The sequence below is a fragment of the Rhyacophila brunnea genome, unplaced genomic scaffold, assembly GCF_057557595.1.
Source record: "Rhyacophila brunnea isolate RB1 unplaced genomic scaffold, BYU_Rbru_1.0 scaffold_6, whole genome shotgun sequence".
Classification (NCBI taxonomy): Eukaryota; Metazoa; Arthropoda; class Insecta; order Trichoptera; family Rhyacophilidae; genus Rhyacophila; species Rhyacophila brunnea.
The window spans coordinates 38,668,767-38,683,214 of NW_028233276.1; the positions used below are offsets into that span (position 1 = coordinate 38,668,767).

Sequence of the window (14,448 nt, forward strand, 5' to 3'; positions counted from 1 at the left end):
AAGCAGTGGATTGGTTCAGGTCGATGATGATGATGATGACGATATGAATATGTAAATAAATATAAAATCACCGATTTTGATAAATACAGAAATTCATATGACAGAAAGGAGTAGAATTAGGCTAGCGAGGTCTTTATTAAGCAGTGGATTGGTTCAGGTCGATTATGATGATGATGATGATGATATGAATATTTAGATAAATATAATATCACCGATTTTGATAAATACAGCAATTCATATGACAGAAAGGAGTAGAATCAGGCTAGGGAGGTCTTTAATAAGCAGTGGATTAATCCTGGTTGATGATGATGATGATGATGATGATATGAATATGCAGATAAAATATATAATATCACCGATTTTTATAAATACAGGGATTCATATGACATAACGGAGTAAAATCAGGCTAGGGAGGTCTTTATTAAGCAGTGTATTGGTTCAGGTCGATGTGATGATGATGATGACGATATGAATATGTAGATAAATATAATATAACCGATTTTGATAAATACAGAAATTCATATGACAAAAAGGAGTAGAATCAGTCTATGGAGGTCTTTATTAAGCAGAGGATTGATCCTGGTTGATGATGATGATGATGACAACATGAATATGTAGATAAATATAGTATCACGGATTTTGATAATTACAGCAATTCATATGACAGAAAGGAGTAGATTCTGGCTAGGGAGGCCATTATCCAGCAGTGGATTGGTTCAAGTCGATGATGATAAGATGGATAGAAATATGTATAATATCACAAATTCGTTAAACCAATAGTAGTAGAATCAGGTTGCGGAACTCTTCATCCAGCAGTGGATTGATCCTGGTTGATGATGATGATGATTATGATGACGATATGAATATGTAGATAAATAACATTAGAAATTCAATATTGTCATGAATACAATCAACGTAGAGAGGCCTTCATCCAGCAGTGGATTTATTGAGGCTCGTGATAATAATGGTATTATATATAGATAGGTAGATAATAATATAATATCACTGATTTTGATAAATATAACAATTCATGTGTAAGTAAGGAGTCGAATAAGGCTGAGGAGGCCTTCATCCAGCAGTGGATAGGTCTAGATTGATGATGATAGGGACGATAAAAATAGGTAGATATTATACAATATGACTCATTTTGATAACTATAACAATTCGTATTAATTTCTTTCATTGTTTGCAATGGCAACTTTGTTAGTTTAATATGACTATATTGTGATCTATGGAAATTAGTAGCATAGGTAATTATTCAATAAAAAAATAGTGCGTAACAGCCACAAAGAAGTATTTATAAAAATCTAATTTGGAATATCATGTTATCTATGAAATGGCGGACAGTGGCGCACGCTCCTGTGAAAAGATATTATACGTAGTGAATTATACCAGGATTATGGTTTTTTCACCGGAAAAAAGTGCGCCAATGCCTACATTACGATATTTGAATAAAAATAATCGAATTCGTTTGTCAAATAAAGGATTAGAAGGTCTTAAGCGACGTAGACGTCATTCTGTTGTGCGTTAAAAGAAGTATGGCGAATTGTATACGCTATATGAGAAAATATCGGTTATAAACGTCACGTTTCTGGAAAATCATCGGATATTTCTCAAATTTGGTCAATTCAATCGGTAGATAATTCGGTAGCGCACATTTCGAAGTGAAGATGTAAAAATAACAATAAAATGTCGCTTAAATGAGCTGTTGGTGTATTTTCCAAAATCTCTTAGGATAATAATATATAGGAGATTATTTTACAGATATTTTTTAATGGATCTCACATACCATTTTATTACCTGTGTGCCGGATAAGTAATGCACATTGTATAAATTATCCACATACCAATGGTTTACAACCCCTAGTCTATAGAAGTGCTGCTATACCTGATTGACGCTATGCAACACTTCTTTAATCATATCCTGAATATCAGCGTTTTCTTTGACTTCCTCTCCGTATGTGATTGTCTTCTCTTTTGATATCCGCTCCATTAATGTGGCCATTTTGAGGATGTCATCGATAAGCTCCATCAGGAGACTGTTGAATCCTTTCGGATCATCCATCTGCAGCGAAGGAGTGTATACCATTTCCGGTTCCCTTAATTCTAGTTGGGCTTCGAAGAGTGCTGCAAGACTATTTTTAGGATCCATGTGCTCTGTGAGATATCCCAGACTGCAATTAGAACAAAATATTTTTTAAACAGGTATACTGATTTATTATAATTATTTGTACATATACTGGAAGCAAAGAAACACTAAATCTATATATTATGTACCTATAATCTATACATAATCTTAATAATTAAGAGTCTGGAGGACCTGTATATTGTGAAACAAAATAATATAGACACAAAAATTTCTCCCCCTTTTACTAACCATAATAACTATCGATTTGCAGAATATGAACGACGAAAACAGTGAAGTCTTGTCAGTAACTACGGAGTGATTCGGCGCTATTCATATGATAAGACAAGTTGTGAAATATCTGAATACAAAAATGCAATGTCTCTACCATCGCTTAACAGTATGCGAAGTAGGCTAACTGAAACATATGAATATTACGCGTGAAACATTTCGCCTAGGGGTAGCATTGTCCATAATGATACATGTATTATATAGTGGGACAGCGGAAACGTAAAGATTATTCTTTTTCTGCAGTTCGACACAATATGGCAGGGTCAGGAGAATTCTCAAATAAAAAGAAGACTAAATAGAAAGAGATAACATGTACATTAAGTAAATAATTACCTGCAGCCAATGGTTTTCAGTAATGCCTCTGAGACGATTTCATCAACAAATGCGATATAATTGAGCCAGATATCAGATTCTTGACATTCCTGCATGTTGAAGAGTTCCATGTTCTCATCAAGAAGTCTTTTGATTGTTTCTGATGCATTTGTTATCTCACCATATCGTTTTGTGATTCGTTCTTGTTTCTCGTCGATGCACAACACCGTGTCCTATTAATGAAATTGTGAATTTAATATCTCTTTATCTTTATATTTACAGACTGGCCACGTGGATATGTGCTACCAAGATATTATGTCATTATAGTAACACTAATAATTAATTACATAACACAATATTCTCTAACACGCCAGGAATCAAATCGTAAACTTTTATGATAAATGGACTTCTCTGGACTGAATTTAGATTTTTATAATTTTGACATATTTTTTACCTTTTTTCCATCTTTCCTCTCAAAGACTGGAACTTTGATCCATGATGACATAATTGATCGAATTTCTTTCAGATTTTCTTGAGTCTTTACCATTCTACGTTGAAGATTACCAACGAGGGTGTGCAAATCTTGAAGGTATTGCCAGAGATCTGGAATTACAGTATAACCCCTATTTTACATTTTTTAAGGGACTGAAGAAAAAAAACCTAATTGGAGGGAAAATGTAAAAGGGGGGGTATTGAAAAAAAGAACATTTTTCTAAAAAAATAACGTTTTATTAAAAAAAAACGTTCAATTAAAAATTTTGTTGAAATTTTTTTTATTTTTTATTAAAAAATCATGTATATTAGTTTGTTGCATTTTTGTTTTTTTGTTATTTAAAGACCAATCACCGTGCGCCGTTCTAAAGACACGGAGTTTTCCCTCCAAACACCTTACGCCGTTCGAATGTCACGACCCAATTATTGTCAAGCGCACGTAACTCGCATATTTTGAATATTTCCGACGTAAATCGCGGGAAAGAAAAACGTAAATGCGGGTATTAAATGTACTGAAATACATCGGGACTGAAAAGATTACACGCAATTGCCGGGAAAACGTGAATTCCGGGCACGTAAAAACGAGGTTATACTGTATTACATTCATTTATTTTATCAACGTGATGACATTGATGGTAAATACAGTGAATAATATCTCTTAAAACAAATGTTACCGGTTATCATTTATTTTTTCGAATACTAATCCTATAATGTACATTTATTTATTGAACATTTTTACCCTTTAATATTGCAGTTAACTACTATGTGACACTTTATTTAATAAATAATTATTTACTATAATACTAGAGGACCCTGTCCAGAGCCAACACACATTAGCACCTGCGTAGGTACTGAATTTCTCTCTGAATAAATGAGATTTAAGCGAAAAGGATTTTTGTGAGTGACAGAAAGATGTAATGGAAAAAGTTGTAGACTTGAGCTAATCTTTTTATGTTATAGGGTAGATCATGGTTTCCCAAACTATGGGTCGCGACCCACCAGTGGGTCGCGAGCGAATATTGACTTAAGTTACAAAATTCTGGCTCTCAGTTGCTGATAATTACTCTTGCCTGTTCGATGAAGCTATGAAAGTCTTCCTCCTCTTCTCTTTACTACCTCACATCTATGTGAGGTCGGATTTTCGGTTATGGTTAACATTAAAACTAAATACCGAAATAAATTGGATATATCAAACTCACTGCGATTAAAAGTAACTAAAGTTGAAGTTAATGCTTAAACTTTAATGAAGAAAAATAAGAGATAAATACATCTTTCCCATTGAAATAACTTTGTAAAAAAACCTTGCAGGTGTAGGTATTTCAGTAATAATTTTTTTTTATTTAAGTTGTGTTTCTTATTTCAACAGTCTTTCATTCATATTGGTAAAACTTATAAAAAATATTTTTTTTATTTCAATTAGAACAAATAAGACAGCATTATTTAGTTCCACAACTCGCCACTAGGGAATCTGAGCATTACCAATATTTATGCCCTCTTTTCTCTAAGACAGCTAAAAGGTGGGTCCCAAGATTGGAAATTTTTGTTAGATGGGTCGGAGCCCAGTCAACTTTGGGAACCACTGGGGTAGATAGTTATGAAAAGGTTAAAAAGCACTGATTTAGAAAAGTGACACAAAATCTAACTAGATGTAAAATTAATTGTATGATGTAAAATATACTATGATATCAAATGAACGCTTTTACAAGTTTAGAGTAAAAGACTAGAACCCGGCAACTATTACTAGTGGTGCTAGTACAGTGATGTGAGTATCGGCAGTGCATTGATAACTATTAATTCTTAAAGCCGCCATACCTCAAATTAATATTTTTACCTATATTCATAAATGATAATAATGTTCTAGATAGCATTAATTACCAAACTGATCTGAATTCGAGCATCCGCATGAAAACAATCTAGTTTTGGATTAACACAATGGGATAAACCTACTATGTGTTGTCTGAGATATATTTCTTACATTGATAATTTATACTTTTATATTTTATTATTTTAATGATAACTGCAAAGTAAAACGCAATATAGTATATATAATAATATGCCTTTTAATAATTTAATTGCATCATTAAAATAAAATAAATAATATTGATAGTATCTAGACATTACATATACGAGGGTGGGTCAATAAGTCCTTAGAAAAGCCGACAGGTGGCGCGACTAGTACTGTAAGCGGTTTGTTTTCATGCAGCGGCACTACCGATTCGGTATGCTGCGAAGTTTCAATCAGATTGGTCGGGTTGTTGTGTGTTTCTCGTACATTTAAAAAAAAATTTGCTTGTGGAAAATGGAAAAATGGAAAATGGAGAAAATTGAGTTTAGAGCTGTTATTAAACATTTTAATATAAAAGGGTTAACAGCAAAGGAAATAAAAAATGAGTTGGATTTAGTTCACGGCATATCTGCTCCTTCACTTGCAACTATTTATAACTGGTTAAATGAATTTAAACGTGGTCGTACATCAACAAAGGATGAACCACGTTCAGGACGTCTTGTAGAGGTGACTACACCAGAAATGATCAATAAAATCCACGATATGGTGTTAAGTGACCGAAGATTAAAGTTGAGTGAGATAATTGAGGTTACAGGGATCTCAAAAGGTAGCGTCATTTCTATTTTACATGACAAATCGGGCATGAAAAATATTTCTGCAAGATGGGTGCCGCGTTTGCTCACAGTCGACAATAAACGCAATAAGGTGGTGGCCTCTAAAGCCCTGTTGTCGCTCATGCAACGCAATCCGGATGAATTTTTTCGTCGCTTTGTGACTGTAGATGAAACATGGATACACCACTATACTCCCGAGACGAAAGAACAGTCAAAGCAGTGGATTGCGAAGGCAAACCATGTCCAAAGAAGGTGAAAACCGTAAAATCAGCTGGTAAGGTTATGGCTACTGTATTTTGGGATGCACGTGAAATTATTTTCGTTGACTATTTGGAAAAAGGAAAAACAATAACAGGGGATTATTATGCATCTTTATTGGACCAGCTAAAAAACAAAATTGAAGAAAAACGGCCTCATTTAAACAGGAAAAAAATCCTCTTTCATCAGGACAATGCCCGTGTTCACACATGTTTACGATCAATGGCTAAAATTGAAGAATTGAAGTTCGAATTGGTCGACCACCCACCGTATTCGCCAGATTTAGCCCCCAGTGACTTTTTCCTTTTCCCAAACTTAAAAAAATGGCTAAGTGGACAACGTTTTTTTTCAAATGAAGAAGTCATCGATCGGACAAATGCTTATTTTGAGGACCTTCCGAAAACTTATTTTTCTGTCGGTTTAAAAAAAATGAGAAACGTCTAACCAAGTGTATTGAGCTCCAAGGAGATTATGTTGAGAAATAAAAAAAAAATACAAAAATAAAAACTGTTTTAATGCTTTTTTCTAAGGAATTATTGACCCACCCTCGTATTTCAAAATGATTACCCCGCTACCCTATTATTAATGTCTTGTAATAATTAAAAGAGATTATGCTGTCAACAATTAAAATAATAGGTATGTGTTTTTCTTCACTTTAATAAATAATTCATAGACAACATCTGAAATTTATGACACATAATAAATAATAATTTATGACTTATAGCGCCTGTACACATGTATGGATTTACTGCCACCAACAGTGTGTAAATTAAACTATTGCGATAATAACTGTTTACACGCAAAAGTGCTGACTGTCTCGCCAATCTCATTTTTCTAGCACAGGCAAGACGGTTGTTGTCATTGTATGGTGCTGTTTGACAGGTTGTGAAAATTGGTAAACGTCGAAATGCTCATATTATCGTTCTACTGTGAATACATCATGCAAGTTGCAACTATCCCGTGATAATTCAGAAGTCGTTGAACTTTTTTGTTATGGCCGAGGTAATACGTACTGTCGGCAGTAAATTCATGCACGTATAAACGGGCTATAAAATTATAAAGATTTTAATCTGAATAATTTCAAATGACTAGTTAGGTACATACATAGGTACTAGTCATATAAGTAAAATTGTATTAATCTTAATCAGAAAATAATCTACATAACATTGAATAATATGTTGTTGAGAATTGGAATAGATATAAATTGAATAATAGACTAAAAAATTAACCATCTATGTTTTCTAAACAATGTTCTCTATGAATTTATCAAGTAAACTTGAATCATCCTAATACGGCGCCGATTTGTGGTGAGTCGTTAATTTCAATAAACCGCTTAGTGAATCTGCATGTTATTCCAGTAAATGATATTATCTATGTGTTTCCTTATCAACAGAGCGTGAAGGGGCATTATTTTTTTTTGCTAAAGATGCTTGATTCTTCGAAATACAGAATCATTATTTAGGATCATATTTTATAAGCACTCAAAAATATTAAAAATACAGTGGTAAATTCTTTAAATGTAATTAGTGTGTATCTTAGTAACATGGCGGTCTCTGAATGCAATTAATAGGTTAGCAATATACCTTCCATATTAATCATTTACCTTCTGAATTCCAGTTGAGTGCCGTTTGACCTTTCAGAATTTGTTCATCAATCGCTTCAATCTCGTTTCGTACCAGATCAAACTCAACATCGTGACTGTTTTTTCTGATCTGGTTGTACCACTCAATTGTGATGTTCAAATTGATTCTGTACTGCCTGTAGGTGTCCTCTTTTTCGTAAATGAGAAGCGCATCTTCGGGTATTAATGGTAAGAGGTCAGCGTCCCTTTTTAAGTAATGGACCTCGCGAAGAATTTCAACCAACTGGAATCATACATTTCGTATTGTAATTATCTATTATTATTACTGAAAAGAATACTTTGTTGCTTGATATTTTCATAATAATTGTCAAGTTATTATTTTTGTTTCTATAGAATACGCATGTGACGTCATATTTTTAGCGTGGCCCATCCACACCCTACGTTACCACTCCCACTCAGATATAAATAAGTACTCAGTCGTGTTAGACTATAATAGAAAAAATAAAATAATAATTCACAGAATGGACATAATATTGTAGTGCCTTTTGAATACAATAAAATGTATTAATATTATAAAAACATACTTATTCATAGATGGCAATCGGACTATCTGATAATCTGTGGATTTTAGATAACCTCAGGAAATGTTACATCTCCGTGTATGCTGCAAGCTTCATATTTTACCCTTCTTTTATAATTCTTTCCTTTCCTGAGAAAAGTTGAATAATTATTTTGTATTGTTGCCTCTAAGTTATATCAGATCACCAACGCTTTGGACATTGAGTAGCCAAGATAATCTCTTTATGCCTACGCCTTTGTTGCCCCCTATCTTTCCCTGCATTATGAGCTGGAGTAAATAATACTTCTCATTGTCAGTATAATCAGCCTAGGATATCCGATTCCGGCCCGATTGCTGATCTAGCCACATCTTAAAATCCTCCACTGAATGGATTACAACAAATCTCGTAAAAATGTTTTAACCATTATCCCCGTTTTATGATACCTAGTAATTGGTGGTAAGATGTGGCTTCGTTTGGGAGTGTGTATACCTATCTACGTTGCGGAAAAAAAATTGGGAATGTTAGTAGACAATGTGAAATTCAACTGACCCCTGGATCAAAGTTCAAAATAAGTTCAGGATTGTCAGGCTTCCGAAGAAGAAGACTCTTCTTGAGATTGCTTTCGATTATCGCAGGGACTTCCAATGTCCACTGGTTGAAGTACATTTGGGAGAACTTATCCATTTCTTTCATCAGATTATCATATTTCTCCAAGATCTGCAGAGCATGTTCGCATTGTGTTATCCTGAAAGTATAGTAGAAGAAGTGTATAATATGTATTTCCATTTTTATAATGACTGCAGGTCAGAAATGAAGAGATAATAGATGTGAAGATGCGATGTTGGACCTGGGTCTATCACATGATACGGATTCCTCGAGAGAGTTTCATCTTGGCTAGATTTTTAGTTAGTCACTACATATTGTATTTTAGTCATAATATATTATTTTAAAACATAAAGCTACGCCACTTGATTTTGTTATCTGGAGACCAGGAAGTAGGGGAGACATATATCCATACTTCTAACCTTCATTATTAAGTTAAATTAGCAATATATCTTAAGTCCTTCCTTCCATAAATAAAGTAAATTATTGGAATGGATTGGCGTGATACCGCCTGCATGTGCAAAAATGACATGTTATGATTTACCTCTCATCCTTTGCTATAAGATCCCAACCTGAGAGCTTTCTGCTGTACATTGAAAGTAACCATAAGTCATGAAGTCACCATACTTACGGATGCTGAAGGGCTCTGAAGCTCACAACGGGTGCGGTGGCTCGTCTCCTGACCGCATCCACAAATAGAAGGCCCCCAGCTGTCGGCGGCATGAAGAGATCCACCTCCATATGACCAAATCTCTTCAAGCGGGTTGCTTCTTCTTGGAATATTGTCTAAAAATCAATTTATTACATTATTAATATAATTGTATATTATTTCAAAGATGATTTATTGATAGATATTGTCGATATGATTATTGTGATGATTTCTTATGTGGTTTTGATTTTGTACGTCAAGATCGGTTGATAGAATATAATATATAGTTAATGGAGTACTTTACCTAATTAAAAGGATAATGTGTAATAGGTATGTATACTTTCAGTTTACCTGACAAACGTCGATTTCTTCTTCAAGCATTGCAAGAATGTCGGTATATTTTGCCGTAAATTCCTTTTTTATCAGAGGTCTATCCAAAACCGTACCAACAATGTCTATTAACTGAAAAATAGGTCAAACATTGATACATAGGTACTTGGTATTCAACTAAAAACTAAATGGTAGTTACTACTGTCTGAGAAGAAGATCTAGGCAATAACCGGAAGTTGCTAGTGCTGTTAAAAGTAGGAGGAGCTTCTTAGTTCACAGTTTTAACACGTAGCCAAGAAGATCTTGCTGGACAGTAGTTGACAGTTTTAGTAAAAAATATATTATAATTATTTACTGATACTTGGAAGTTGTTAGGGTTTGCAATTCAGAGCCTTTATTCCATTGTACCCACCGTGAGTTTAAAATTTAAACATAAACTAAAAATTTAAAAAATCATGCACCTACCAGGTAAAATGTGATTTTGTTGAAAAACCAATTATTGTTATTTGTATTATTAATAGTATAAATATATAATATAATATTTTAAGGCAACGAATTTTTGATAATTAATTCATATTATTGTGTATTTTATATTTAATTTAAAAAATAGATTTTTCGAAATATGTGTATAACTTGAAATCTTTTTTATTTATATCGAATCTTTGGTATTGTCACAGTATCGAATTTTTATTACTTTATGTAAAATATACCTAAGTATCTTTTTTACCATGTTCATAGTATGGCCCTCCACAGAGTGGAGGTTCTATTAACATTTTTTTGTTTTTTTACGAGAAATGGATGCAAAAACACATTGAAAAAACTTATGTCTATATTTATGTATAATTTTTATTTGTATCTTGTAATGAAAACTCTAAATTATCATTCCAAGATATATGCGCTATCAGCAGCGCATTTCTTTGACGCATATGAAGCAATCGATTCATAAGAAAACTTAAAAGGGGCCCTTGAAACGGTTCAAACCGGTCACATAATTATTAAACTAAGTACCAATACAAAAATTTTAAAGATGCGTTATACAAATTGCGTATAAAATTATACTCAAAACATAACGAAATCCCTGCAAGTGACATCATAAAAAACTATAACATAACCACTTAAATTTAAATAGATAGGTAGGTACGTAATAATGGTTCACAAAAATGAAACTATTAATATGATTATAATTTATGTCACCCTATCACTAGGGAAGAGCTATAATGTTATGTTTACTAGGTTTGATTTTATATTATCATATAGATAGGGCCTCAGGTCTCTAAGCCCGCCACTGTGCGCTGTTTATGAATGAATAATAAATCTTAATCCCTCTTCCGGGATCGGAAACATTTATAACTGTGAAATCCTGGAATTCATAATTATATCGGGAATTGCAATCCTTAGTTGGTATCAAACAGTGGCGCACCCAGGATTTAATATTGGGGGGGTCCAAGAAGGAGAATGTAAATTAGTCTCATAGGCTCTTTTCCTTCTTCTCATTTATCGGTCTTTTGTCTATTACCTACACCATGGTCCCCACATCCTGAAACAGGCCCTCAGGCTAGGATTGGCGGCCCCCCTACCTACCGCTAAGATTAAAGGCAGTGTAAAACACTACACTAACGTAAAATTGTGTTTTAGTTCAAATTAAAGGTACTTATACAGTGAATTATTGGCGGTTTTTAATACAGCTACTTTAATATTAGAGCTGTCGAGTATCGACACATAATAATCAAAAAATATATTGCACAATTATATAAGTAATTGAAAATGTTCGTGACCATGAAGTATAATAGCTCCGCAGGCGACTTTTTTTACTATTAAAGCTAATTTATGATGTGTGTTTATCTCACTTATCTGGTCAACCCGACACGCCGGGCCCCGCACAGCCCGGGCCCCCAGGCTAGAGCCCTGTCAGCTCTACCCAGCCATGACCTACACCACTCCGGAATTCGGGTGGACACCAAGAATTTTTTGACAGTTCCATTAAGGATTGGGTTTCTAAAAAACCTGACATTAGTGTTGTGCTAGAAATCAAAATCTAAGAAATTTTTCTAAAATGGGTGCTGGAGAATTACAAATCATTTTTTGCCGTGTTTTTATTTGTCTAAGCCCAAAGGTATAGTTTATTGGCTTTCAATTTCAATGTTTAAAATCATTCTGATAATTTTCATGTTTGGGGGGTGCCAGGGCCCCTTGGCCCACCCCCTGGGTGCGCCACTGGTATCAAACAACAGTTGAAGTCACTTACCTTGAATATCGACTCCAAATTCGCACAGTTATCAAACGACTCGCACAATATGGCGGCGAGCTTCGTATCGAGCACCACGATCTCATCTTGGAACACCTGGAAGTCTGCATTGAACGTGTCGTCATCGGGATCCAGTACATCGTAAGTCTTCGAAGCAAAGCCGGCGAAGAGGGTGTTGAACTCCTGGTAGACTCCAGTGATCCTGCCTGACAGGACTCTACCTTTTAGTCCACCGATTTCTATCTTCTCTAGTTTCATGAACTCCAGTACTGTGTGAAAGAACCACTGGAAATAAGATATTTAGGTATTTTCTAAATAAACTGTTTCTTATATTCATAGAGGCAGAAGAAGTGTCGATGAATAAAATTATCATGCAAATATGAAAGACTATTTTCACCATGTCTAGATTGGATGACGTCGGTAGGCAGGGCATGTGTAGCGTATGGATAACTGTAAGTACTGCAAGTAGCTATTTTGCGAAAGTTTGCTTTATGAAAAGATAAAATGATTTACCATCACAGAAACCATGTCGTAATAGTCGATGCGCCCACCTGAAGGTTGGACAGTTTCGAGTAATCCTTCCTTTTCAATCATGATATGAGGAAACACTCGGAGGATAATATGATTGTGAAATTGATTCGATACAATATACCTATACACAACGTTGCGCGCTTTGATAGAGAATCGATTGTCTGCGGCGTCTTACTTATTGCGCTAGGAAGCCAATACTAAATATAATTATTAAAAAATAATAACCCTTGTTTGTTTTGGGGGATAAAAATTGTATACGTTCAATTTAATTTGAGACGTGAATCATAAGTATCTGACGAATAACCACTTAAGATCTTTGTCACACCTATCCTAAATAAATTGGGGTGTGTAGTTAATCGCTAATCAGTATTAATTGCCGCTCGGCTCAATAAATTTATCACAAGTGCTTTCAGATAGATAACAATCTACATAAAGTTCTTCATCTGGATATTAAATTAAAAAAATATTATCTACCTACCTGAATCGTTGTCAGTCTCTCCAAAAAACTGTTCATTCTCTCAAACACAGCATTCGGATGAAACGACCAGTACACCGGTTTTCTGTCTTGAAAGTAAGGAGTCAGATTTTCCTTATAGTGGTCGAATGTAGTGCGAAATTTTTTCAAAATGTTCACTGTCAAATTTATCCTTTGTTTTGCTTCATCTATGTCACTGTGAAATAGTGTCGTTGAATCCAGAAATCTCTTTCCCTATAATTTTAATTAGAACCAGTGTGTATTAAACATGTTATAACTGGACTCTAAAAGTCGTGATTTAGAATTATTATCACAAGAAGTCATGAGAATTCTTGAATCTCCTTTCTCGACACTTTTTTTAATGAAATTTTGAGACTCCTATTTCTTGATAAATTATAAATGAGAATCTCTGTAAGTCGAGAAATTATCACCACATCTAAAGATTTTTTTCGTTATTTTGGAGTCATACTTTCTTCCTCCTGAAATCACAACAAACTTGCACGACAGAGGTGGACATATATAATATTCTCAAAAAAAATCACAAACTCTAGTTTAATAACTTCTAACTTTTTCATATTCCATAATTGCTTTCATAATGTAGTGCAGTGGTTTCCCGTTTCACGTGATCATTTGTGCACTCCTCACTGAGTGGCTTTCACTAAGCGCTAAAAATAATTTTTTTCGCCTGCGACGCTAACTAGATGTGCCTGGTCGAAGCGTCAGAGGATGTGTATGTTACAAATTGTATTTTTTCTATTAGGAACGTCACTGCACCCATGGGGAGTCTACTGCTTGCTACTTAGGAAAGTGTGGGTACGTGTGTTTTATTAACTCACTTGATATATTAACATGTTACATAGCTCTTTCAAAACAACCATAAGTTTTGATGTTTGGCAGTAATATTTTGATTCTCCCCATACAAGACAAAGAATATGAAACATAGGTCTGAATAATGGAATCAATTCTGAGAAATCAGTTTCTTCTAAACCCATAAAATGCTTTTGCAATCCTTTCAGATGCATATCAATATCTCTGGCCTCGGTAAGAGCTAAAATGTGAAAATAATAGCATTAGTTCTTTTTTATTACGTGTAGAAAAAATATAAATAAAAGAAAAAAATACTGATTTTAACCGGAAAAGTTTTGAAGTAGGTATAGTTTTATCGCATAAATACATAACATAAACATATAAGAACATGGAATCTATGTAATAATTGCAAATAGTTGAGGTGACATTTATAATATTATTAAAAGTTCGATATAAGATCCAAAGAAACACAGACAGACAAATAGAGAGAGAAAGAAAATTCCGACAAATGGAATTAATCTTTATTGTTAATAAAATAACATTATTATGAGAATTAAGACTATCAATAAC

At 34.0% G+C, this 14,448-nt stretch overlaps 1 protein-coding gene across 1 annotated transcript in view; it reads right to left on the reverse strand.

The window, feature by feature from the left end:
• The window catches only part of Dhc93AB (Dynein heavy chain at 93AB), a 114,902-nt gene that overhangs the window by 84,267 nt on the left and 16,187 nt on the right, over positions 1 to 14,448 (reverse strand). Inside the window, exons 5-14 of the mRNA XM_085957035.1 lie at positions 13,908 to 14,119; positions 13,075 to 13,305; positions 12,066 to 12,350; positions 9,842 to 9,952; positions 9,473 to 9,627; positions 8,788 to 8,983; positions 7,700 to 7,961; positions 3,182 to 3,330; positions 2,749 to 2,960; positions 1,888 to 2,173 (exon numbers count right to left, since the gene is read on the reverse strand). Coding sequence (XP_085813161.1) covers positions 1,888 to 2,173; positions 2,749 to 2,960; positions 3,182 to 3,330; positions 7,700 to 7,961; positions 8,788 to 8,983; positions 9,473 to 9,627; positions 9,842 to 9,952; positions 12,066 to 12,350; positions 13,075 to 13,305; positions 13,908 to 14,119 — 2,099 coding nt within the window. The remainder of the gene's footprint in view (positions 1 to 1,887; positions 2,174 to 2,748; positions 2,961 to 3,181; positions 3,331 to 7,699; positions 7,962 to 8,787; positions 8,984 to 9,472; positions 9,628 to 9,841; positions 9,953 to 12,065; positions 12,351 to 13,074; positions 13,306 to 13,907; positions 14,120 to 14,448) is intronic.